Raw genomic sequence first — 26,025 nt, forward strand, 5'->3', positions numbered from 1 at the left:
CCGAATGAAGTCAACAAAGGTTTGGTATGAGTGTGCCCTTACGGAGGCAAATGCATCCTTAACATGATTAACAACGGGCTTTAAGGTTCAAAACATCAACAGAACAAATGCGACACGAACAATCACTTCAATATGCAATTGGATGGAGCAAAAGAAAAGCTTTAAAAGTGTCACAAATGACTGACATTGATAATTAGCTTAATTAGCAAGCACTAGGCACTGGTAACTATTGTACATTGTACATGATCTAACGTACATTGCAACGAGCAATAAACAGCTAAAGGGTGACCTTTGGCCAAGAAAGGATCAAAATAGAAACTGTTCTGAAGGTCATTTAGAAGCTGTGCTTAAAACAGAAGGACTGGAACGTCAGCAGTTGCACATTTGTGATGAATATGAATCACATGGCTTAACTTTTAGCAGGTTTGGTGGTGGTGGCCACTAGCCAGACCAAACATTGGCTCTCAAAATGATTGAATTTACACTTAAATGTGCAACTTCTGATACCGTGACAACAGGTATACTTTTTCTGCTTTTTTTTTTTTCTTTCTCTTTTAAACCAGTCACTGTTAAGGCATCTCAAGGCATTATATGTATACGTATTGCATAGCGTATATTGCTGACGTCGGGCCAAAACCTCATAAGTCACATTTTGGTGAATTTCATAGTCCTTTCAAAACCTAAACTATAAGTAATTGTTTAAGAGTTATTTTGACGGATTGAGAAATCTAAAGTGTTGGAAATGGCTTGCTCTCTTTCACTATGCAAAGCTAATGGTTGAACAAACTTGCTATTTTTGGGATCTCCTGAAAAGTAACTACCGTAATTTTCGGACTATAAGTCGCGGTTTTTTTTCATAGTTTGGGTGGGGGGGCGACTTATACTCAGGAGCGATTTATATACATATATATGGGTTTTTTTCACTTTTTTGGGCATTTTATGGCTGGTGCGACTTATACTCCGGTGCGACTTATAGTCCGAAAATTACGGTATTTTGGAGGTACAAGGTTTAGGCCCAACGCTAGCGATCTATACGGTATACATATACAGAGGACCCCAGCAACTTGTGAACGATGAAAATCCATGTATGACTGAGGCCCATTATAAATACACTCACTCACTCACTCACTCACTCACTCACTCACTCACTCACTCACTCACTCACTCACTCACTCACTCACTCACTCACTCACTCACTCACTCACTCACTCACTCACGGAACAATCACAATGCTTCAAGTAACAAAGACAGTGTATTGGGACTGACTGAAACTAGCAGTGTGTTTGTTATTAGGTAGTCGGGCAAGTACACAAAACATGAAGGGGTGGTTGAATTGATTTGATGGTCATATTAGAATATAAAAATCAAAGATTTGCAACATTGAAGTTGTGCATTCTAGACGCCAACCGTATTTAATGGATGATCACCAAGTATAATTGCTTTGAAAGCGCCGCTATTTTTCTAGGACCCAGGGGGGACACACAACCAATGGAATAGACATGCACGTTTCTGTAAACATCCACAGCCAGTATATTTTCATGTTTGTGTTTCTCCACCTTGCCGCCCTCAACAGGGACTCTGGGTCATTATTTAATGGTGGAAGAGGCTCGGAAGTAGGAAAGAAACTTAAAGCAGAGGCTCACGACAAAGTACCAGATATTTCGAGCCATCTGTGATCGGGCAATGAAAATACGCCAGATGAGCACCACTAGGATGGTGTTGAAAGTGTAGCGGATATTCCTCAGCCTAAAAAGAAAGACAAACATTTAGATTTTGTAGGCAAGTCAAGAAAAAATCCGGAATCCCAATGCCGTTAGTAGAAGTTGTTAAGCAACTAAAATGAATTATTCCAGAACATGCAAAAACACTTCGAACCTGTTGAGTAGGTTTCAATAAAATGTAAATTCTTGATTTATTGGCAGAAATGCATGTTTAACGCAAAACACTCTTACTTGTTGAGGTGTTTGCGTGCAGCGGGCAGGCCTGAAAGCTCTTCGTTGAGGACATATTTTTTTGTGCCCATGCAGTAATTTTCCATGTACTCTGCCCAGTTCAGCTGGCGCACGTCAAAATTGAACACCTACAGAAGCAAAATGGATTCATGTTGTCATATATGCTGGACATCATATGTATTGTCACAGAGGAAAAAGGCACATTTACAAATCAGCTTGGCTTGCCAAGACCAAGGAAATCCACAGAGTTCTTTTAAACCCTTTTACACCCTTTTGATTTGATGATGCAGTGGTTTTGATATCAAATGATCTGCAAAACTGGCATTCTTTTACAATGCAACGTTAATTTGAATACGATTCATTTTTCAGCCCTACTTTGAGGGCACAAGGATGCATTCCAGCAATTAGGATTCTATCACAATTCCTTTTCCTGAACAGATGATTGTCTATTGGAAAGCAGTCATAAATGATTTACTCAATGGCACCTGACCTACGACGACACATTAACTCAGTAGTAAACTGTGCATATTTGGTTCAACGAGCGTGAAAATTGGGCGGGCATCCAACTACAGTATCTGTCTATCAATGACTCTCACCTTTTTATCCTCAGGGTTCATGTTGGCCATCAACATGGCTATGTTGTCTGTGCTCCACACCCAGGAGTGACTAGTAAAATATTCCAGCACCATCATGGCTTTATGAAGGCGAGTGATTGTCTTCATCATCCTGAAATAGGTGAGAAAATGAGGCAGACGTAGATTGAAGATTAAAAAGGATTTTGGCAGAGAGCCGGGGGAGATTGTTGACATAATTCAGTGTGGGTGGGGTCGCAGAAGCAAAGCAAGGCGCAGTGAACAAAGACGGCAAGCTGTGTAACAAGATGTTTTGAGCGTGAATGGAAGCATAATAATAATAATAATAAAAAGGAAAATAACAGGGTGTCAGGTGTTGCAAGTGAGAAGCGGAGAAGTGCTTTAGTAGGATTGCTGTTATTTGTACCGTAATTTTCGGACTATAAGTCGCACCGGAGTATAAGTCGCACCAGCCATAAAATGCCCAAAAAAGTGAAAAAAAACCATATATATGTATATAAATCGCTCCCGAGTATAAGTCGCCCCCCCACCCAAACTATGAAAAAAACCGCGACTTATAGTCCGAAAATTACGGTACATGGAGATCCAGTTGATGTACATACCTCAGGTCATGATGTCTATGTGAAACATCATGTAGTTAAATCTGCTTTCTGAATATTTGCATACTATGACACTAATTTCCAGGATGTGAGAAGTGATTTTTATTTATTTTTTTAAATCAGAGATCATTTTAGCTAGACAGTGGTATGTGTTTGCATGCTCTAAATGGCCTCAATCAATATTTACCTTGAAATTGTCTGCAATCATCTTTGATATCTCATAAAATCCAATTGATTCATAGGTTAAAAGCTTATCAAAGATATTTGATATGCGGGTTGTTTTAATTAAGTATGAACACTAATATTAATCACAGTACTGAAAACATAACAGCAAAACCTCTTAAAAACAATGAGCCAAGTCTTCTAATCACTTTGGAGCAAATTATGATCAAATGCTTCAAAATTTACAGTAAGAAGACAAAGCAAATGAGTCAAATGAGATGAGCAGTATGCATTTACAAGCAGCCAACACAGAGGGCAAAGGTTACCGCTAACAAGCTTAAACCTGCAACATTTTAACCAGAGTCATTTTGGGCAGCTGAACCCATTGTGATATTCTGCAATATGAAGGTATATTAACACTTAAAAAAATGACTGTATTATGACATGAAATCATAACTATTAGTAAAACACACACTACATTTTGTAATAATTTGTTATGTTGTAATCAATTTGTACATCTTTTTGTAGTTTGGTCTTTAACCTAAGTTCGTCAAGCAGCTCTTTTCACCTTCTGTCATTTTTACTGTTATATGCTTTGTCAGTTCTCAGGCATATTTGTAAATGTTTTGCCTTTTACAGTGAATCATTAAAAGGGCCACAGATTTTTTTTTTTTTGAAATCGCCTTAACCCTTGAAGGCTGCGAACATGCATCCCACACCCAGTGTTATAACAAAAACACTATTATTCAAAAGTAAAAAAAAAAATCTCTATAGATGAATAGAAATGATATACTGTACTATACTGTGATTATTTTTAATACATTACACTAGCATTCATTCACTTCCCCTAACAAAAGAAAAAACAACAAGAGGGAAACCTAACACTTAAAGAGGGCCTTCTCTTGACTGCATGTTTTCATGTTAATGTTTTCAGGTTTGTCTTCATTAGAATCGACAGAGATGTGTCAGAAAAGCAGTCCTGAAACAACAACAACCTTTTTAACAGTTTTCTTGGCTTATTGTGCTTCATTTTTGCATCTGTAAACATGAAATAACAAGCCAGTTTCTCTCAGCTGTTTAAAGGACATGCTCCCACAGGCTTGCCCTTGTGTTTTGGCAACTTACAGTCTAACCGCTAACTCTTGACTACTTTTTTTAATTTGGTACCAGCAATGTTGTTCTTGTGTGAATTTCTATCCTATCTATCCAATGATCTACTTTTAAAGATTCCACATTAACAAGTTGTTTAAAATTATTTTTTATAAAAATGAAATACTCTCAGAATATACTGAATGAGTATTAGCCAAGGGACATAGGCAGCGTTCATACTGCAGGTAGATGTGATTCAAATCAAATCCCTCCTCAAATTCGATTTTTTTTTCGAGCCGACCGTCCACACCGTTTTTAGTAAGTGTCCAAATCAGATTTGGCCCTGTTCACACTGGGCCACATCATGAGCAGTCGGAACGGAGGCGGTCGTCTACCACACGCACTGTTTGATGTCATATAATTGCGAAGGTGTCAACACATGAAATACTTTCACAAATGGACTTGTTTCAACACATAGCCTCAAACTTGTACGGTGCGACTTCCCCGAAAACCGAAAAGCTGGAGTGGGCAATTTACCACATTTTACCGATCCGTCATTCGTCCTTCATCGTAATGAGCATTCACATAAAATTTACGGCCAGAGGACATGACGTTTTAAAAAAAAAAAGGACGGACTAAGCAAGGACTAGAGTGGGTTTTTGTCAGTCAGAGTGAATCTGAAATATCACGACGCGCCACTTGTGACTTCCCAAAAGGACAAAATTAGGACCTCCTCTTCAAAAATGTTTACACACCACCAGTCAATGTAATCTTGGTGTTATGGCTCTTGGCTCGGGCCTATCTACGTCTCTACTCTCTTTTCGGCTTTGCATCTGATTATTGTGATGCGTATGTCAATTCAGCTGTGTCAACGCTCCCTCCTCCATGGTGGAGTGGATCACCGCTCGCTGCTCTGATCACCAATTGGCCGTGTCGTGTGTGTGTTGTCAAGCGGTCGAGGGCACACGAGTGAGTGAGCGAGACGACGGAGGCAAAATAGTCACTACCGTAAATCTGTTTTGTGTTCACAACAATAGTGAACACCGGTGCTGTTTATGGTTGCTCTAATTGCTCGACGAGAAGGAAATATTTGTGATACCGGTAATGTTCATGAACCGGGGGGTTTTCGACTAAGCAGTTGTGTGCAAGACGACGAGCACAATGGCTAACACATCTTTGACGTGACCACTTTACACCATCAAAACATACAAGGATATGCCCTCATCACTTTTGTTTTATATGTAGTGAGTTATAAGATTAACTTTTGAATGTAAATTCAAGGCAGATGTAATGTTTACCGGTTGGAATACCCATGCATGCTTTAGTTAACATTGTCGGTCCACATTAACCTTCTAATTTGTAGGAATACACATTTTCTAAGTTCTGATTTTGAAAGTTTATCCGATGATGATGATAGAACTTTATTCATCTTACAGCGGGGAAATGTACTTGTCACAGCAGCATACAAGAGTGCAAGAATACAAGTGCCAAATGTAAAAATGGATAAATAACAGACAAGGACAAAGACAAGTGCCACTAGTAGCGATAGAGACGAAACACATGATCACAAGTTGTAGAGTCTGACAGCAGTGGGAATGAAGGACCTGCGGAATCTTTCCTTCCTACACCGTGGGTGTAATAGTCTGCTGCTAAAGGAGCTGCTCAGGGACCGCACAATGTCTTGGAGGGGGTGAGAGGGGTTGTCCATGATGGATTTCAGCTTAATTCACGTCCTCCTCTTACCCACAACCTCTATGGAGTCCAGGGGACAGAGCTAGCTCTCCTGACCATCTTATTTAGTAGTAGTAGTAGTAAGTGTTTCCCCAGCGTCTCTCCCTCCAACCAACTTCAGTTTCTCTACATCTCGGCTTTAAACGATAAGGCGAGGCATTTCCTCCTCTGTTTAGGAGACTGCCAGTTTCAATTTCCTCGATGTGCTCCATTCTTTACTGCTCCGCATTTGGGTTGGGTCTTTGCGTGGACTCACATCACAGACAGTCAAACCAGATTTGTGTGATTTAAGCTGTTCAGACTGAGATCCATCCAGTCCAAATTGGATACGAGACTACCTCATATTTCAATCTGTCTCGCCAAATTTGGTTGTATGTGCATTGTGACTGTGACAGACTACGAAAGAGCAATCGAGTTTCAATGTGGACAGGGTTAAAAATTGGATTTTGGCTGGCAGTCTGAACGCTGCCATAATGTACCAAGGAATGGGCGGTTTGGTTGTTGTGTAAAACCTGGGCCAGACTATCAGGGAAAGAAAAAAAGTGGACACACTGTTGGGAAAAATATACTTTTTATCATTGGATTCTATGTATCTACTTATGTGTGCAAGATTTTCTACAGGATGTGACATTTTGACCTCGTGATAATGACTTGGGAGCATCTGGCTGGCTAAGGAACTCATGTCTGGAGTCATGAGTCGCACTATACAATAAGCCCCATAGTGAACAGATCATGAGGTTGTCATGGGATGGCTGAAGCAGACAAACGTCTTATTTAAGTAGAAGTCATGAGAACGCCACAGAAGTATCCATCCCATGACCACTAAGACTACGTTTTTGTTAAGCTAAAGTCATGAGACGACCATCTGCTTCTGTCCGTAATAGTATCGCTGTCGTCATGAGATGTAATTGTGGAATGTCCTTCCTGTCTAAAGAAGCTATGCATTTATGTACACTTGCCCCATTGTTTGTTCCTCAATAAAAGGCACGACCAAACTGAGGGAAGGCGCGGATCTCAGCCACACTCGCTGTGTGTCTGGGTCGCCCTTCTGCAGAAGTCGCTGGCCATCGAAGACATATCCCGCCTCTGTGAGATTCTGTTCAGATAAATGTTGTGGACCCAACATTTTTGGGGGCTCGTCCGGGATTCCTGGAAATCTGCTCGCTGATCCGAGGAGTGTTGAGGACGCCGAATCCGTGCACGGCAGAGGTCCCAGGACCCTGAAGGAAAGCCCTGGGGAGCGATGTTCATCCACCAGGCCGGCGAAGTCCAGTTCAGCACCTCTCGGCGGCGACGATTGACGGAATCTTCAAGAGAAATCTTTCAGAGATTCGGTGAGACCTCTTCGTTGGCTGCGTGGTTGGGGTATTTTAGTCCCCGGAAAAAAGGGTACCCGGGTAAGGGCGGCGGAGTCCTTGTTGTGAATTCCAAGTGATAGGAATTCGGTCTACAGATGGAACTTGTAGACGTAAATACACCTCGTTGTGTTAAGAAAATTCCGCGGTGTGAATGTGTGTGTGAATGGTAGCACGTATGTGCTGCATGTAATATAGTGGGAAGAAATAACGAATTTCTGTGGAAGCACAGGCAAGAATTCCTCACCAGGAAACTGGTCGAAGCAGGAATTACCACAGAAAGTTGTTATCCCACTAAAGAAACATTCCAGCTTTAGAAATCCCTAGGATTTGACAGTTGGACTAAATTCATTAAAATGGGGGGCCGTCAAAATGTTACTGACAATATATAAGGAGATGAGAAGTATATATGTTAAATAAGTTACCAAACTTGAGGCAAGTGTCATTAAGAGCGATGAGGCCGCAAGTATGTTTGTCAGACAATGAAGCCACAGTGCGCGGGCGCACTGTTAAGCAGAGGAGCCTGAGGCAAAAAGCTCTTTCTGCTCCTATGCAAAACATGCATCTAAATTTAAAAGATCTGTAAACTCCCCCATATAATAGCAAAATATGTCACGGTCAGTCAATTAGAACTCCTGTACAAACAAGAAGCATGACGAAGGCTGTTAAGTTTCCCCAAAGTATAAACGATGCTGATGTATGCGAATGATACAGGTGTCAACCTTATTGAAAGATAAGGCCACTAATATGAAAAAATAAATAAAAATAGTAAAACCAAAACATCAAATAGATGAAGACGTTTGCGCAGCGCTGTTTGTTGATGTTGTTTGTCTATTGCGTCTTTATTGTGGGCCCTTGTCTTGTCCTTGTGTTTTCTGTGTGTTTATGTGTGTCTATGTGTTAAAATTATGAAATTGGCTAAAATAGTGTGCAAGGAAATTTACTAGACTGCGGTCTATTCGATTTGCACCACGACACAAAAAGGCAAAATTATTTTGAAACAAGAAAATGCAATTTCTGGAGAAATTGCTGTGAAGGCGTAAAAGATTAATAAATACTTAGAGGATGCAACAGAATGATGTTGGAGCAGAATTGAATCAGTTGGAAAAATGTAGAAATTAGAGGTGAAAAAATGAATTTTGTGAAATTTTGCAGAAAATTTAATCAATCTTTTATTGGCCAAGTTTGAGCATGCCATACAAAGGATTAATAAGTTAACGTGAAAACATAATTTTTTAATTTAGCGATTTCGGGAATGTTGAAAACTTTCCCCGGTGTGATTTGAATGGGCTGAATGATGTGAATTTCAAACTGGGACAATGTAAATGTGAATTTTTGGAATATGTCAAAATTGGAATGAGTGGGTTGTTTTATCAAGAACCTTGAGATGGGGCAAATTCAAATGAGGAATGTGAATTGAAAATAATGTATGACTGTGTGAACAGCTTGAAGAGAGCTTGAGGAGAGTGAGACCAGTGTATAATGGAGGCTGTGTGTGTGTGTGTGTGTGTGTGTGTGTGTGTGTGTGTGTGTGTGTGTGTGTGTGTGTGTGTGTGTGTGTGTGTGTGTGTGTGTGTGCGTGTGTGTGTGTGAAAGAGAAAGAGATGCAAATGAGCAGGAATGAATAACTGACAAGATACAGGTTGAATGGTTGACGTTGTTGGAGAATGCTATGGGAAAATTAGCAGAGCAACTTTGAAGAAAGAGTGATCTTGAGCAAATCTAATGCTAAGAAAAGAAAATAGGGCTTATTTCACTGATTATCATGAATTGAATGGCTGGTTTTACGCTTTCATCTAAAAGTCAAGTTTTGGTCTACATTGATGATAATTGCTTTTGAAACAAAGGAAGCGTGGGGATGAGATTCCTTTCTCCTCATGCAGCATTTAGGCCAGAGAGGAAATTAAGTCAAGTAACAGAAGTTACGATGGGTAAAACCAGAAGTAAACTATCTTGGTTTACTCTCAGCGAAAGGGAGAGCAGTGCAATGAGGCAGGAAACAGGCTATATTAGACACACCACGACCTGTCACAAAGAACAACTTGTGTTTTTTTTTCTGTGATTGCTGCAGAGCTTGGGCTCCACGTTATGCTGACATTGCTAAGCCACTGACAGGAGTGGCTCATGGACAGCCGTTAGCAGTCGAAGATACATTCGCGTGGACACCAAAAGTAGAAGCATTGACAAAATTGAGAGTGGCATTAGTTCAAACAACAAAGGGTGCGATAATGGATAAGGTGTTATTGACCACGTCAGTAACAAAACTGTTTTGCCAAAATGACTTCTTAAGGCAACCCCAATTGTGTCACTTATGTGACAACAGGGGGGGATGAGTTATTAGTTACCTTCGGTTTAGATTCTTTAGTGAAATTTTTTTTTTTTTAAAAAAAAAAGCATGTCCTGTTTGTGTGAAACATGATCCACACGGGAACCTAAAAGAACCTCTATATGAAACTCACCCCCACTTCAGAAGGGTTAACACCTGTTGAGAACAAAGTGGAAAATGTGTTCGTTATATGTGCTGCTGCAATGGCAGTAGAATCGTCAGCAGAGGTTAACTTGTTCCATCCCACAGACCTGTTGGTACCACATGCTGTTGATGTGTTGTTACTTCAAAGTAAAATGAATATGCTGTCTCCAGCCAGACATTTGTCTTATACAGCTCTGTTATTGTCACAAATCATTGCACTGACCAGAGCGTGTACTCTAGCAGATGGACAAGACCTAATTGTATACACAGACAGCCAGTATGCATTTTCAACAGTTTTTTACTTTGCAAAACAATGGGAAAGGCGTGGAATGATAACTTCGACAGGAAAGCAAATAACACATGCACAACTTCTAATCCAGCTCCTCCAGGCAGTAATGTTGCCCACAAAGCTTGCAATTTGCAAATGTGAGGCACACACACGGAGGAAAGATTTTGTATCAATAGGCAATGCCTTAGCAGATAAAACAGCAAAGGAAGCTGCTATAGGCAAATACAGAACCTCAGACCTATTTCTGAGATTGCCGTCAGAAAAGGAAGAACTAATAAATATACAGATCTTGCATGATATGCAACATTTAGCCCCTAAACAAGAACAGAAAATGTGGATTGCTAAAGGTGCACATCTGACAGACAAAGACATATACGTTGTAAATAATAAGCTTGTTCTCCCTAAATCCCTTTTTAGAGCAGCTGCAATTTCGACAAGGGAGTACTCATGTGTCGACAGGGGGGATGCAGGAGCTAATATCACAACACTTTACAACGTATGGTTTCAATTTGTACTCAAAACTTTTTTGTAGAACGTGTGAAGTCTGTATAAAAAATAATCCACAAGGGAATGTAAGACCAAAAAGAGGAAAATCCCCAGAACCAACATATCCGTTCCAAATGTCGCATATGGACTTCATAGAACTAAACAGGTGTGGACTGTACAAATACTGATTAGTCCTAATCGATGCCTTTTCAAGGTGGACAGAAATAATCCCAGCAAAGAATGCAGATGCTATGAATAGCAAAGGCTATCTGCAAGACCATCATTCCCAGTTATGGCATCCCAGAGACCATTTACAGTGACAACGGACCACATTTTGTCAATTCGGTCATTAACCAAATGCATGGCAGAAACAGGAAGACCATGGCCCGAATGTCTAGATTTTGTAAAACTCTATATGAGGATTATGCCCTGTGGCAAGGGTTTAACCCCTTATGAGATCATTCATGGCAGAGCATACAGGCTCCCTCTGATCTCACATGATCAAGACAAAGACACAGAAGAGCTAACTCTAGCTGACTACATGATCAAAACCATGCAAACGAAAAATGTGTCAAATGCAAGTTTACTGCCCTCCACTCCTTTATCTCCACAGGATGGCTCAGCAAAACCAGGTGACTGGGTCTTCATCAAAGTAATCAAACGAAAGACGTGGTCTTCACCCCGGTGGGAGGGACCATTCCAAGTCCTACTCGCCACACCCACAGCTGTGCAGAAAGACCCAGCTGGATACATCTCAGCCACTGTAAGCTGCAGAGAGTGCTGGCTCCTAGGCCCCGGTCAGGGCGAAGTATCCGGCTGCAAAGGGGGTGCCAATTATAGTTTGGCATCAGTCTCAAACCGGTGAAGAACTAAGAACCCTGACCATTTAGCTCCCTAGGGGTTCAGGTGGCTCTGTGGAACTGAACGGAAAATGGCACTCAGAGGAGTGCTTGTCTGTGCTGTGGCTGTAGCATGCTTGCCAATGACATGGAGTGTCCAGGGTCCCCAAGGGGAAAGTGGAACTTCCGCTCGAATCAAGAGAATGACGACCGAACTGTTGACAAAGTATATAAAGATAAACCCAGATATACCACATGCAGACAACATGTGGTACCAGTATGTGTCAATGTTGGCCAAAACATACAATCAAACTGAATGTTATGTATGTTCCATAATGCCACGATCAAGTCAACAGCCCGTCCTACATGCCCGACCCATGCCAGAGTAAAATGGATGGTGTTTCGCAATACTAAGGGCTTTTGGGTTTAATCCCATCAAAGGACTCAGACGGTCGGAAATTAATGAGGCACAACTAGCCGCCCATCCCTGTTACAACATCTCAAGGCCATTCACAATAGTGTCAAGAAGTTCTGTCATCACACCCGCACCAGTGACTCTCGAAGTGAGTGAAACCATCTCACATCCCCTGTGCTTCCGACGAAGACGTGTTGATGGAATAAAGGTGGGAGATACAAAGCGCTGCATCACCACCGCACTTCTAGAACCTTCCAGCGAGACCTTGATGAATACCACAGTAGCAATCCGACAAATCCTAGCAGGAGGCGAAAATCCCCACTCTATCATCGAAGGGGGATGGTGGCTTTGTGGTCGCCGAGGCTACGCAGTCCTTCCAGGACAATGGGATGGCACATGTGCCCCCGTATATGTGTCAGATCACACTGTGTTCCTCAGTCTGACACATTTTCAGGAACATCATCAGCGAAAGAGACGTGCAGCTGTTGCCCCCACCTTCCGTCCCTACGACAGTGTCTGGGGCTCAGACGTACCAGATGAATACAAGCTTTGGAGCACAGGACAAAAAGGTGGCACTCACACTCTTCCCACAGGCGGGTGTGGCTAAGACTGTTCTTCGAATAGAAACTATGGACTACAGGTTGAAGACCTTTGCCAATTTTACTCTAGAGCCCCTTACAGGTTACCAGACGGAACTGCAAGCTCTGAGACTAATGGCACTACAGTCCCGAATGGTTTTGGACCTCCTGACTGCCGAAAAAGGAGGTGTGTGTGAAATAGTTGGTACCTCCTGTTGTACCTACATCCCAGGAGAAAATGACACCCACATCGAGTATGCTCTACAAGGACTTCGGAACCTCCGTAGGGCTATGTCCCAGGATGAAACTCCGGCCAAGGATGTCCATCCCTTTTGGTGGCTGTTTTACGGCAATTGGAGGCAACTTCTCTTGAAAGTCGCAGTTCTTTTAGTTGCCATACTGTTATTTCTCTGTATTTTTACATCATGCATCATACCTTGTATTCGTCACATGATGACTAAAATGTTGACATCAGCATTTGCTGTCCAGAATATCATGTTGGTCCAGCGTGAACAAGATGAGTGGGACCACCTTGCGTAAATCGCCTGCCTGTTTGTTTTTTTGATGATCCAAAACAAAATACATTCCATTATGACGAACATGGCCAAAGCCGAATGGAGAGCTGTAGTTCTGATGAACTCTGGAATGTAAACGTTCATACTTTTTGTTGTTGCCATACTAAATTGTGTAGGCATATACTCATTTATACACATATGTAGTTATTAGCTGATGTTTTGGTTTCCTATGAATTCCAATGTTAAACAGGGGGGAATGTTGGGAAAAATATACTTTTTATCATTGGATTCTATGTATCTACTTATGTGTGCAAGATTTTCTACAGGATGTGACATTTTGACCTCGTGATAATGACTTGGGAGCATCTGGCTGGCTAAGGAACTCATGTCTGGAGTCATGAGTCGCACTATACAATAAGCCCCATAGTGAACAGATCATGAGGTTGTCATGGGATGGCTGAAGCAGACAAACGTCTTATTTAAGTAGAAGTCATGAGAACGCCACAGAAGTATCCATCCCATGACCACTAAGACTACGTTTTTGTTAAGCTAAAGTCATGAGACGACCATCTGCTTCTGTCCGTAATAGTATCGCTGTCGTCATGAGATGTAATTGTGGAATGTCCTTCCTGTCTAAAGAAGCTATGCATTTATGTACACTTGCCCCATTGTTTGTTCCTCAATAAAAGGCACGACCAAACTGAGGGAAGGCGCGGATCTCAGCCACACTCGCTGTGTGTCTGGGTCGCCCTTCTGCAGAAGTCGCTGGCCATCGAAGACATATCCCGCCTCTGTGAGATTCTGTTCAGATAAATGTTGTGGACCCAACACACACAACCTTACCGAGGGTTTTGGCCTTTTAGGCCAAGATAGAAGTCATAGAGAAGAGCTGGCAGCGTGTGGCTGACAATTATCCAGTACTGATTAGTAAAGGGGTTGGAGCGAAGATTGACATTGGGCCTTCTGAAGGCTTGCTCTAAAGGATTGGTCTTGAAGGTCATATTTATACAGTTCTCTGTAGGTGAAAGACATGACAAACAAGGAGAAAAATGGGAGGTAATTTACAGGTACAATCTGTAATCTGTCCTCCTGTGGTTATGTCCTCCTACTGCCTCATGCTATAAACATTATTAGCTTGTTAATAGCATCATGCAGTGAATGTCTGCAGATCAGATGACCTGTGAACTAAAAACTGGTGAATTCAACACCCTCAAGTCCTTATTACAAATCCAGCTGCTAAGCAAGGCGGTTTCAAAAAGCAACACAACCTTGGTTGGGTTTCCAAAGGCACTCTCACATTTCGGCCAACTTTCATTCAGTCGTTTAGGCTGGACTAAAATGACCCTATAAAGGTGTCAATGATGTTTGGAAACTCAACCAGGACTTAACAATTGGTAGCAGTAGAATGTAAAGCGTGCATAAACCAGTGATAACGCCCCAATTACACAGAGGACCATCTGGGTTACACATTCTTTAACTTACAAGCATTGCATTAGACATTAGCAGCACAGCTTTCAAATGTTGCACTGACAAAGAAGTGACAGGAGTTAAGCAGCAGCAAAGTCTGTGTGCGCGCGCTGGGGGATTTTGTGCATTTTGGAAAACAAGAGGGGGGCCAGGAAGCCCAATACGGCGATAGTATGAGGTTACCTGGGTTCTCGTCCAATCAGCCTGAGGTACACATCATACAAGAAGGCTGGAGCTTTGTGGCTCACAGCAATCCAGTACTGATTGATTAGGCGATTGGATGTGAGATTAACATTCGGCCGACGGAAAGCCTGCTCGAGAGGGTTCCTCTTGAAAGTAGATATTACATGGTATTCTAAAAAAAACAAAAGTAATCGACAAAGAACGTACATAAGATGGGCTGTATTGTTTTTAATGTTGTCTGGACTTGTGCCAAACAATCTTTAAAAAAATGCAGATTAAAGTTTTCCTTTTTAATTCAACTAATTTGCAAGATTTCTTCAATACTGAGCTACAAATGAGCATGAATGTCCAAATTCTTAACTAGTTATATCATCGTGATCCAGTTAATCAGTCATTTTTATTGCAGGCGCTATCATTTGTGCTGATCTGTAGTACAGATGAGGACAGTAGTTTTAAAGATAACGTGCACGTAAGCTGTCTTAATGGCAAATAAACCATGCAATAGATCCCATCAGCAACCGCATGGAGCTTTGAATATGAGTTTCCAAGCACGTTCATGCTTTGAAACAGTTTAAGATTGATTAAAGGAATTAATTGCTGACCTACATGAAGCCTCCCTTAACCTTTGCAAAAAAAATGGTTTATCAAAATCACACAAACAAGTGGGGTAAAATTTCCGCAAAGCATTTGCAAGGCCAAGCATTTCAGTGCTCTATATTCTATTCCAGTTTAAATTTAAATATTCCTGGACAATAGCTGCAAATCTGGATTTAAATTTGAGTACAATTCTCAACATAGCAGCTGCTTGGTCAAATGTCATTGTTACTTCAAGGATGCCTAACGATCTTGTGATTTTAGCTTGTGTTCATCGGATTGTCTATTCGATGAAAATCAAAACAGTTGTGGATGCAATTTGGATGAATTTTGATTTTATGGTGGGGTTCACCTTATGTGAGGGTAGACTTTTCTTTTACACTATAACAGTTGGAATATTTTCAATGAAACAAACATATCTTTACTTTCAGTAATTGCTTTTACTGTTGGAGGTTTTATGGAATGATTTTATAATTTTTCACAGACTTAAACAATGTATGATTGCAATTGTTTAGTGCTTAGGTCATGCGTCTGGGTGGTGGCAAGACACCATTACATGCCAAGTATACCTGTAAAATGTAACAATGTTAGATTGATATTTAAAGCAATGGTAATAAAGAGTTTTAGAGCCAGAATCCACAGGCAAACTAATGTTCCCGGCGAGGGTGTGGCAAGTGGATCAGATGTAGAGCAAAATTTGTAATTAGGTGCAAAAATGTTCTCATCTCCAACTAGAACTCACTTGTCTGGGGCTGTTTTAGGCTGTAGGTTTAGATAATACAAGAGAGACATACCAACTTCTCCCCAGCGAAATGGGTTGATGCCACCGGTTGTGCAGTTGTAAACCAGGATGGATTTGGGCCTACAATGAGACAGTAACTTTAATTAAAAGCAATGTGCAAACATTTTCGGTACACCTTTAGCCTACGCCCCATGATCCCTTGCATGAAATGTGGGAGGAACTTGTGGTCTAGAAAAATCGGAACTGTTGGTGCAACTCCACTTTCTATGACAGTGACAGACATTAACAAGGATATGCCAGGTGTTGCGGTTTTTAAGAGAAAACATTCCAATCCCGCTTCCTATTAATCTTAGCGGGGTAGGAGGATGACAAATAACACAGCCAGCGGCAAATTACAGTCATGTCTAATTACATACACTTCTGTCGCTTCTGACGTGATGAGTCTGAAAAGCTCTGAAGCGTATCGATACCTACAAAGTAATAAAGTTGGGTATGTTTTGTTGAGTCTCAAACCTGTTCTTTTGTTGCGATCCAGAATAGCAGGCTGCAGCCAGCGTAGCATTGATGACTACATCTACAGGCACCAAGTCAGCGACTGCATCATTAGATGCTCTCATTGTACGTAGTATCCCTTTACCAGCCTAAAAAGAGGTCAAACTTGATGAATACGTACATCTCTGCATCACAAAAGACAAATGCAAGCTACTTAAGGCCCTCAAATATGATCTTAATCGTTGAAGGATTTAGTGCACCCAAATCACTGAAATAGGACCTGTTATACAAAGTGAAATGTGTTACAAGAACCAAAAAATTAAATTAAATAAAAGCGTCATACAATGTTTTTTCTTTGATGAATAAAATCATTATTTAGTTTGAGGATTTAAAACATTTAAGAATAAGAAAAAAAAAGGGCTGAGCAATATCAACCAAATTTTTACATATACATACGTACATATTTTCAATAATTTTGCCGGATATCTCGATAATACTCGGAAAAAATATATACATATATTATAGATAAAAGTATATGTTTTTATTTATTAGAACTTACGCCATCAACATTAACAATGTCTCCAGTACTCCCAGCGATGTAAACTGTCAGCCTGAATTATGTTTTGAGGCTCCCCATAAAATACTATCCATTTTATAAATCAATGATTTGGGGGTTAACGAATTGCTAAAATCCCCCCCAATCTTCCCAAATTTTCTCAACAGATGTGTGCTTAAACCATGTTTAAAATATGTTTCGTCAAGTGCAGTCCAGTAAAAGATGATGAGATACATATCTCAATACGCGGAAAAACTAAAACGATTCGATTTGATACACTTTCCAATTCCAACTGGTTTTCATTACACCCCTAGTACTGTCTTAGGAGTAATAAAACAAAATGTTTCCATTTGAAGCACTTCATCCAAATGATGTTTGTTTCAGTGGTTTGATTTATGACAAACAAATCCTTGAGCAGATTTCTGGTCAGTACTCACTGCAATGAATATTCCACTTGGTCCATTGAAATTATCAATCCAACCCTGAAATAGCATATGGAAGTAACATATAATTATTATAGCTGGTGAATTACAGGCATACGCAAAACAATATTGATGATGTATACTGGCTTTGAATTTGAGGGGAAAAACGACTTAATAGAAAGAAACTCACGGGAAAAGGTTCTTTCCAGCTGGCACCAACGATGGAAGGCCTGACAATAGCAACATTGAGGTCAGCGGCCTCCTGCTGCACAAGATACTCAGCTAAGGCTTTTGTATAAGTGTAAGTGTTGGGTCGCTGACCAATCAGTTTGGGAGTCAGTGCGGACACCAATTCATCGTCCATCCAACTGGGGACAAAATTGTTACATTATTACAAATGATCCATTTTCAAATGCACCCTTGACCAATTTGTCCCATAGCAAAAGGTTTGCCTCACAATCTTCAGGCAGTCATTTTAGCTGGGTATTTGACCACTGATTGACAGATAGTGTATTTACACAGGTTTATTTACTGCTAAGTGTCCACTTAGAAAAGTTTTCGGTAGGTCATTCCAGAACTTTAATGTTAGTTTGTTATCCCAATTTCAAAACAAGTTCTGATCAACCACCAATTGCTTCCACGTTTCAGCCATTTAGTTGTTGATTTGAGGGGAATTTGTTAATGGTATTGCTCCATCAGTATCATCTACTTGTCTCGGCACCAGTACCAATGATATCTCCGGAGCATGATGCCATCACCATCATGCTTAACATCTGCTACAGTCTTCTTGGGTTTGAAAACGTTGCTACTCTGAACATATTTTTTGTCATTGAGAACAAATAGTTCAAATTTTGTCTGGTCTCATCATAAACACTGAACAATTTTTTCTTATGCAATTACACCCATTTTATTTTTCAATCGGGTGAATGCTGTTCTTTTTTTGGTGAAATACTAAATTGCTATGCACAAGTTATTTGTAGGTTACAGAGAGTGAGTAGGTCTGATGACGTAACCTAATATAAATTTAACCAAGACCGGTTAATCAATTGTCTTCCCTCTTTTTCCCTCTATACAAGATGGCCAAATCTGTCAAAACATTAACTAGCTCTTGCCTGGAGATTGTGTAAACATAAAGAGTATTTGAACAGTCAGCAACTTTTGTTTCAACTTTTGATGAAGTCCGAAGCACCGAGCTGACCAGAGTTTCTTAACAGGAAGTTAAAGACAGTTGTTGGATTGATATGCAGTATAAATAAGCACCTGATTTTTTTTTTTTTTAAGCCAAAGAAAAATGGAGATGGAGTAACATTACAAGTGACGGCAGATTACTGCTAAAGTTTGATGAGAGATGTCTCTTGTGCAGTTCGTGAAAGATCCAGAACAAAAAGAAAATTTCTGTTAGCGTAACATGATTTTTTACTTTGTTTCAACATTTTCTCATGACTGATGCAACAGTAGAAATTGTTTGAATTTAACAGATTATCTCATAACTGATGCACCACTAGAAATTGTTTCAATTCAACAGTGTAACTTTGCTTATGACGAGCAATAGTTTGCTCGACTGCAAGCTGCTTGAAAGCCAATTGCTTGCGTTTCGCCATTGCTTGCATTTCGCAATGTTCTTTCACTCTCAGACGTCTTCCTCTAAAACTCCATTACTACTCTCCGCTGTTCTTCCATTTGGGCTGGCAGATCAGCTCTTTACGAGCCAGCAAGACTCTACCTCCAAGCGGTCACAGTTAACCACTACAATGCTCTATAGGTTTGATATTACTAAGTGGAGGGGTGCATGAGAGTCTCACGCGCCCCGTCATGAAAGAAAGTTGACGAGTGACGGGATTATGTTTTACTTTACTTTTGATGACGAGTATACTCGTCGACAGGAAGTAAAGAGTTGATTAACAAAAAACTATGCCCACCCTGTGAGCGTTTTAATCATTGTACAATTTGAATTCAATCAAATCCTCACAAAACATGCATGTCATTGGCTAACTGACTAGCTGATCGCTACGTTTGGTAAAAGTCAAAATGGACTTACTCCAGAGCATCGATGAGTTTGACGTACTCTACTGGGGGAGGATAGACCATTTCCTCAATGAGCTCTCGATCACAGTTGGCATAGGCTGTGGATACGTGGATGAAGATTTCTAGATGCTTCATCTTATGGGCCAGAGCGAGCATCTTCTGAGTTGCCAAGACATTCAACTGCATTGCATCTCTAAGAGAAAAGTTTTAGAAAGTGTCAAAAGTTTTAACAAAAATAAAAATAAAAAATGACAATCACAACAACGTAAACAGCTGCGCGGTGTGTTACTATCTCGTGCCTAAAGACATGCAACATAAATCAAAGTTATAGACAACAATATATTAAGTTCTGTACAGGATATTCATCAATCTTTAGTGACAAAAGATTGGGTAGATGTGGTACAAAAACAAGTGTTTAAACAACCTGTTTCAACACCTAAGCAGACCTATGACAATACAAGTGTCATTTAAAACAAACCTGTTTTGTCACAAAAAAGCAACCCCCGTCCCCCTAAATTCACCACTAATTGAAAGGCATGGTCCTATTTTGTCCAGGAGAAAAAAAAAGGGGGACTTTTGTTCCTTGGTGAAGAGGTAAGGTGTCAAATATCCCTGTGTACTGCAAACAACACTGGCTCATACCACCATGCCATGCTTAATGACAAGTTGAGCTTACACTAGCCGAACAATCTTAATACTTTTTATTGAATTTGTGTTTTTTTTCAAAATACTCAAGACCTTGAATTGGCATCTGCAATAAAAAGAAAAAAAAAACTCACTTCAGTGGCTCATTGAAGCGAATGGTGGCGGCACAGTGGAAGACAATGTTGATGGTTTCAGCCAGTAAACTTTGATTCTCCTTACTCAGATCCAGTTCTGGTTTTGTGAGGTCACTGCTGACTGCAATGATCTTCTCTGCAAAGCATGGCTGCTCATCTTGTAACCTTTCGAACAACTAAGAGCAAGACACATTTGAATTCAAATGAATGAATGAATGAATTCAACAAAACCCTAAGTAAGCTTTAATTTGAGATATTTTGAATGAGTGCGAATAAAGAAGGTTCTTTATTGTTGTTTCATTTCCTCTAGTCATTTTCTATACAGTTTATCCTCTGGTGGTTGAGATGGAGCCTACCCTAGCTGACTTTGAGAGAGAAATGGGGTAGCCAACAGCAAAGCACACCTAGATTCAATATAGTCTTCGATAAACTTGAATTGAATATTTCGGGCATAAAAGAAGAACAAAAAATAAGATTGGATCTCAACATCTCTTACCTTGCTGCTGATCATGTCAGCAATACGTGTCTGAGGGCCCTGGCCAGCTTTTGACCGGACCATCACATAGGCAGCATTAATTCCTGGGCATGACCTTAGCAGCTTCTCCAGCAATACCTGTTATAGTCATAGGGAAAGGCGTAGAAATATTGCTCTGATCACTACAAAACTTCATGAAGACAATGAAAGCAGCATACTGTGCATTTTCCTTGTTACGGAGTAATTATTATTATTTTTGTTACTATTATCATCATTGTTGTTTTTATTTGGCATTGTTTAACTCTGCTGTCTGCAGCCAGATTGGCATTTTTGCAAAACAGAATCTGCCTTGCCTTTTCTGGATAAATAAAGTATAAATATATTAATTTAAAATCACACATAAATCAAATCAACTCAATATATCTCATCATATTTCTGTTAGTTTAACACTATAAATGTATATTTGGCACAGTATCATGAGGAGAAAGTGAGGTGTGAGTCCAAAGATTAAGGAGCTTGGTCAATAAGAAAACGACACGTTATAACTGTTTTTGGTAACCTCAGTGGCTGCTCATATAAGGCCCCCTCACTGAGATGCAGGCAAATATTTGTATTTTTGCTTTACATTTATCAAAAAAAATGTCAAACAAATCAAGTATCTTCATAAGCATACACAGGGTAGAAAAAATATTTAGATTTGAATCAAATGGCGTTTGTGTGCAAACTAGTTCCACATGATGCTGTCATCATTCATTTCAAAAGGAAGAAATGCATTTCATACACAGAAATAAATACCACACTGACACCCAAATCTGCTTCTGCTTGTTCCACACATTGGTCGAGTCAGACCGAGTGACTCCCTGCCAAGTCAATTACTATTGTACCTTTCCCATGAAGCCAGTTGCTCCAGTGATCAGCACATTTTTCCCTGCATAGTATTCTGGTATGTTCATCATGTCTGCAAATGTGTTTGTTGATCTCCTCATCACCTCTCCTCCTGTTCAAAAAGCACAACAAAATCACAATAAAATATTCCAGTTAAGAAAACATCTCTCAAGCCTTTGCCCAGAGTTTGTTCCTATGTGCCTTTTCATTTAGCACTGCCAGTATACCCAGAGGGCAGCCTCACTGCCAACAGTTGGGTTAATAAAGTTCATGTACACAACACAAGGCCTAATTAGCATTACTGTTATGAAGGATATCTTTCAATGGGATGTGGTTATCCTTTGTCGGGCAGGGTCTTATCAGTAAAATGATGTTGGATTTTCAAAAAGAGACACTGTCCAGCTGATAACAGGCCATTTAGATACCTTCAGTCAATATTGACACGGCCAACGTTATCTATTTTCTCCACAAATCGCTTCACATTCACTACTGAAAGGCTGACCACCGGGAGTATTATTCATTCTTGATCAATTTGAATAAAAAAAAAACAATATAATGCATATGCTTTCTTGTTTATATTAATTTTATTGTAGGCCTTTCTAAGGCATAAAAAAAAATCAATCATCAAACCATAGAGTGTAATCACATGTTAAATTAAAAACCTCGGTTGACAATTTATATTCAAACAGAATAAAAATGCAAAATGAACATCAACTCTGAGTTTCCTCAATTTTAATTTGGCGTGTATTTTATTTCTCATTTTAAATGGTTAACTGGCGAGTTGAAATGTATGTTAATATATTAAATTAAACAAGAAATATGATTAGCTTCATATATTTGTTAGGAATTCTGGTACATTTTTAGTTCTAACATCAAAATGCACAACAATATTAAAGGACGCTCCAGTCCAGCATGACAGTTCACGTTATATTCACAGAAGGTACTCGGGGTATACTTTACCTAGTAGGTCATTATTCAAAATGGATTTGTGGAAATAGGTTGTTATTGCAAAAGGCAATCTATGCGGCTTTGCAAAAGGGGAAGGCCTGTTTTAATTTCCGTTTGCAAACGCACGTTAGAGAGAGCTTAGACGAAAAAATGCAAGGGAAGAAACATTTAACAAAACAACATTGCAATCACTTGACTGCTTTCATTGCCGTAGAAACAAAACTCGACTTTTCATTCATTTGCGTAAGTATAGCAACTCATCTTCGGTTGTGCAGGCTCTTTGTCCCCCGTGGGTGTGATTAACATTTCTGTGACAACTAACAAGGAGTTGACATGGGGCAGGCAGTAAAAGTGGCCTTTGCAGATACAAGCAAGACTGGAGACAAGACAATATTTAAATAAGATCTACAAGTAAACATATTGGCAATGTTTCCAGTTCACCGTCAAATGCCTACAAATTGTAAAGCGAGTTGAGAAAAGGTTGTCGGAATTTTACCACGAGGGTTTAGGTATATTTATAAAAAAGAACATAAATTACAGTTACATTATTTGTGCAACCTGTGAAGAAATTCTGTAAAGATGTGTTCAACAGTTCAACAGATAACTGTGTGCAGATAAGAGAGACTCTCACGGGGGGAAACTGTCAGTCGTGATCAAAATGTTGGCCGTCAAAGACCAAGCTAGTGTACGGGGGCTAAAAACAAACCTGATGTGTCATAGAAAGTGGGGTAATCTTAGGTCTGAACTCGTGCGACCTTTAATGGGGTGTCTATTCTGGAGCTAATGTAGCTTACAGTCAGGCAGCAAGCTGATCCTTGATGTCACATTCACACCCTCAATAATTCATCACTCAGATTATAATCATCTACCCAGGCACAACAGCGTAGATCACAGACAGAGGAAAGTTTTGGTCTCGCATTGCTGCGCTTGGGTGAGAATGAGAAGGCTCAAGTTTCCATTGGGGTTTTCAAATAAGTTCAATTAAATCTGCAAAGGTGAAAACTAGTGAGAGAAGAGTTGGCTCAGCAAAATCCACTATCCGCGCACATTCTTATGAAGAGAACATTCAATATCACATTCAGGGCACACAAGTCCATCACAATTTGGTTATTGCTCAATATGGCGATTGCGATTGACCATACATGTATTTTTAACAAACAGAAAGAATAAAATAGTCTCTATTACGATAAACAAAATCACATTTAAGTTTTTGGTAAGTCCGCAGAGTCTAGAGCATTTTCTATTCGGGCTCCAAAGCTTTGGAATGTCCTACCGAGAGATATCAGAACTGCTACCTCAGTAGAAACATTTAATGTACCCTTGTACATGTGAAGCCCGATGAGACTTGCTTGTGATTTAGGTCTATATAAATAAACTTGACTTGACTAGACACGGGCCGATTCGGCTTGAGTTTGTGTCCTGTTAGGTGACACCCAAACGGAAAATGGATTTCTTGTCCACCAATCGGGATGTGAGGCGGACTACCACCCTCGAAGACACTGCCTGGACAATTGAGGGCACCTTCCTGCAGCCCTTCACTTTGAATACGGACATCCACTTTTTCTTTGGATTGTTTTACATTATGTGTTCTATGTGCCCTGTCTGCATCCATTGCAGCCTGGTCATCCTGGAAGGGGGATCCTCCCATCTGTGGTCTCTTCTCAAGGTTTCTCATTTTTTTCCCCTGTAGGTTTTTTTTTTTAGTTTTTCCTTGCCCTCCTGGGAGTTTAAAATTATTGAGAATAATTGTCAATCTTTGTACATGTGAAGCCCTTGAGACTTGTCTGTGATTTAGGGCTATAAAAATAAACTTGACTTGTGTCTAGTCTTGTTTTTGCCAAAATAATCCCTCTGGTATATTTTAATGCACAGCCCCATGTTGGGGATGGATGGGAGGTCAAGTCGATAACTGGGCTATCCTTGTACCCTTCACTTACTTTTGAGTGATATGACAGATTGCTCGCCTGGTAATCTGTCTTTTCCTATTTATTTTTTTCAATTGCAAAGTGAGCCTAATAAACTGCCGAAGGGGAGGGGGGAAAAAAAAATAAAAAGGCAAGTCAAGAGGGAGTACGTCATTCCTCATTCCATCGGATTTGTAGAGCTTGATATACAACCGGCATATAGTTTTCTTTCTGAGCACCACAGACTTAACTTAAAAGTCATAAGGGGAATTACAACAACAATGCAAACAAATCAGCGGCTTTATGACTTCAACTTTTCATGTTTCATGAAACAATGATGTGGCTTGCACTTCTCATGCACCAAACTCCTCTGGACACTATATAAATAATATACAACTATAAATCCCAATGACCTACTGAAATGAAGCCGAAGTGGTTCTCCCACCCTCCCCAATTACATTCTAATACATTGTGAAGTTGATTGAAATTTAAGTAATTCATTGATGTCAAACTCAAGGCCCGGAGGCCAGATCTGGACAACCAGGCAAATCATTTATGTCGACTGCATGTTTCTTGCTAAAATAAAGTGCAAATTCTCTTCACTTTTACTAACATTGAGATACTGAAGCATTTTGTCGTTACCAATGCCTTTTTACTGGCTTCTGTTGTCCGTGTATATGTGATAATATGACGGGATCATCATCATGGATGAATTGTTCAGCCCTAAAAAAAAGAAAAGACTTTTTCGTGCATTACTTTGAGGGAATGAGAAACATTGCGTACACACGAATTGCAAAACAGACGGCATTTGGAACAGACCTCATATGTGCATGCATGTACGTATGCAAGCATGCATACGAAGAGCTGGAGAAATCCAGACCCCAAAAACCGAAGCCACTGAACTCGTGATTCCAATTCCTCCCTGAACATTTCCACCCTGACAAGCGTGACGCTTCATCGTGGATTTTCTGCCTTTGCTTGAGCCGCTGCTGCTCGCAGAGAAAGTTCAACAGCTGGCTGGCCACCAAATAGGATTCTAATGACTGTTTAACACAAGAACCCGGCGGCGGCGGCTTGGAGAACATTTATGTTTCTGTGGTAGCCAAGAGAAGCGAACACGACAGTAAATGGAGGAGGGGGGGGGGGGGGGGGCGGACAAAAAAACCTTTATGTACTAACCACGATTTCTTCCATTTCAAGCATCTCGAAGCGCCTGACGCACAAGCTTCGAACAGCACTGTTGAAAATATCGGCTCACGATTGTTAACCAGCGATTGTACCTACCCGAATGAGGATGTGTCCGCCTTTCCGAATTTGTTAGCCTGTTGCACAGCGTTCTGATAACAGAGCGGTGAAGCACTCGGTAGGTATCGCTAAATTCTAGAGTGGTCGGTCACTCACGAGGAAGCTGGTCGTGGGGCGGATAGTGTGACGTCATGACGTCGAAGGAACGGCGGGCAAAGAGACGTCAGAAAAAGAA

General features: G+C 40.4%; 1 protein-coding gene across 2 annotated transcripts; it reads right to left on the minus strand.

Annotated features, from left to right (window-relative positions):
* Nucleotides 1-1,269: 1,269 nt before the first annotated feature.
* far1 (fatty acyl CoA reductase 1) lies at nt 1,270-25,985 on the minus strand. Of its 2 annotated transcripts, XM_037254614.1 has the most exons (14): nt 25,830-25,985; nt 25,188-25,268; nt 21,693-21,805; nt 20,830-20,946; nt 20,334-20,509; nt 19,568-19,747; nt 17,720-17,897; nt 17,545-17,589; nt 16,573-16,700; nt 16,112-16,179; nt 14,724-14,895; nt 2,549-2,678; nt 1,953-2,080; nt 1,587-1,746 (listed from the first exon to the last, which is right to left on the minus strand). In XM_037254614.1, exons 3-14 carry the CDS (start codon nt 21,792-21,794, stop codon nt 1,587-1,589), a joined length of 1,584 nt encoding a protein of 527 aa, XP_037110509.1. In that variant the 5' UTR covers nt 21,795-21,805; nt 25,188-25,268; nt 25,830-25,985. The 2 variants fall into 2 exon arrangements, with proteins under 2 accessions (XP_037110508.1, XP_037110509.1); XM_037254613.1 differs by lacking the exon at nt 25,188-25,268 and having other exon boundaries at nt 1,270-1,746; nt 25,830-25,984.
* Nucleotides 25,986-26,025: the final 40 nt, after the last annotated feature.

The sequence above is a fragment of the Syngnathus acus genome, chromosome 6, assembly GCF_901709675.1.
Source record: "Syngnathus acus chromosome 6, fSynAcu1.2, whole genome shotgun sequence".
Lineage (NCBI taxonomy): Eukaryota > Metazoa > Chordata > Actinopteri > Syngnathiformes > Syngnathidae > Syngnathus > Syngnathus acus.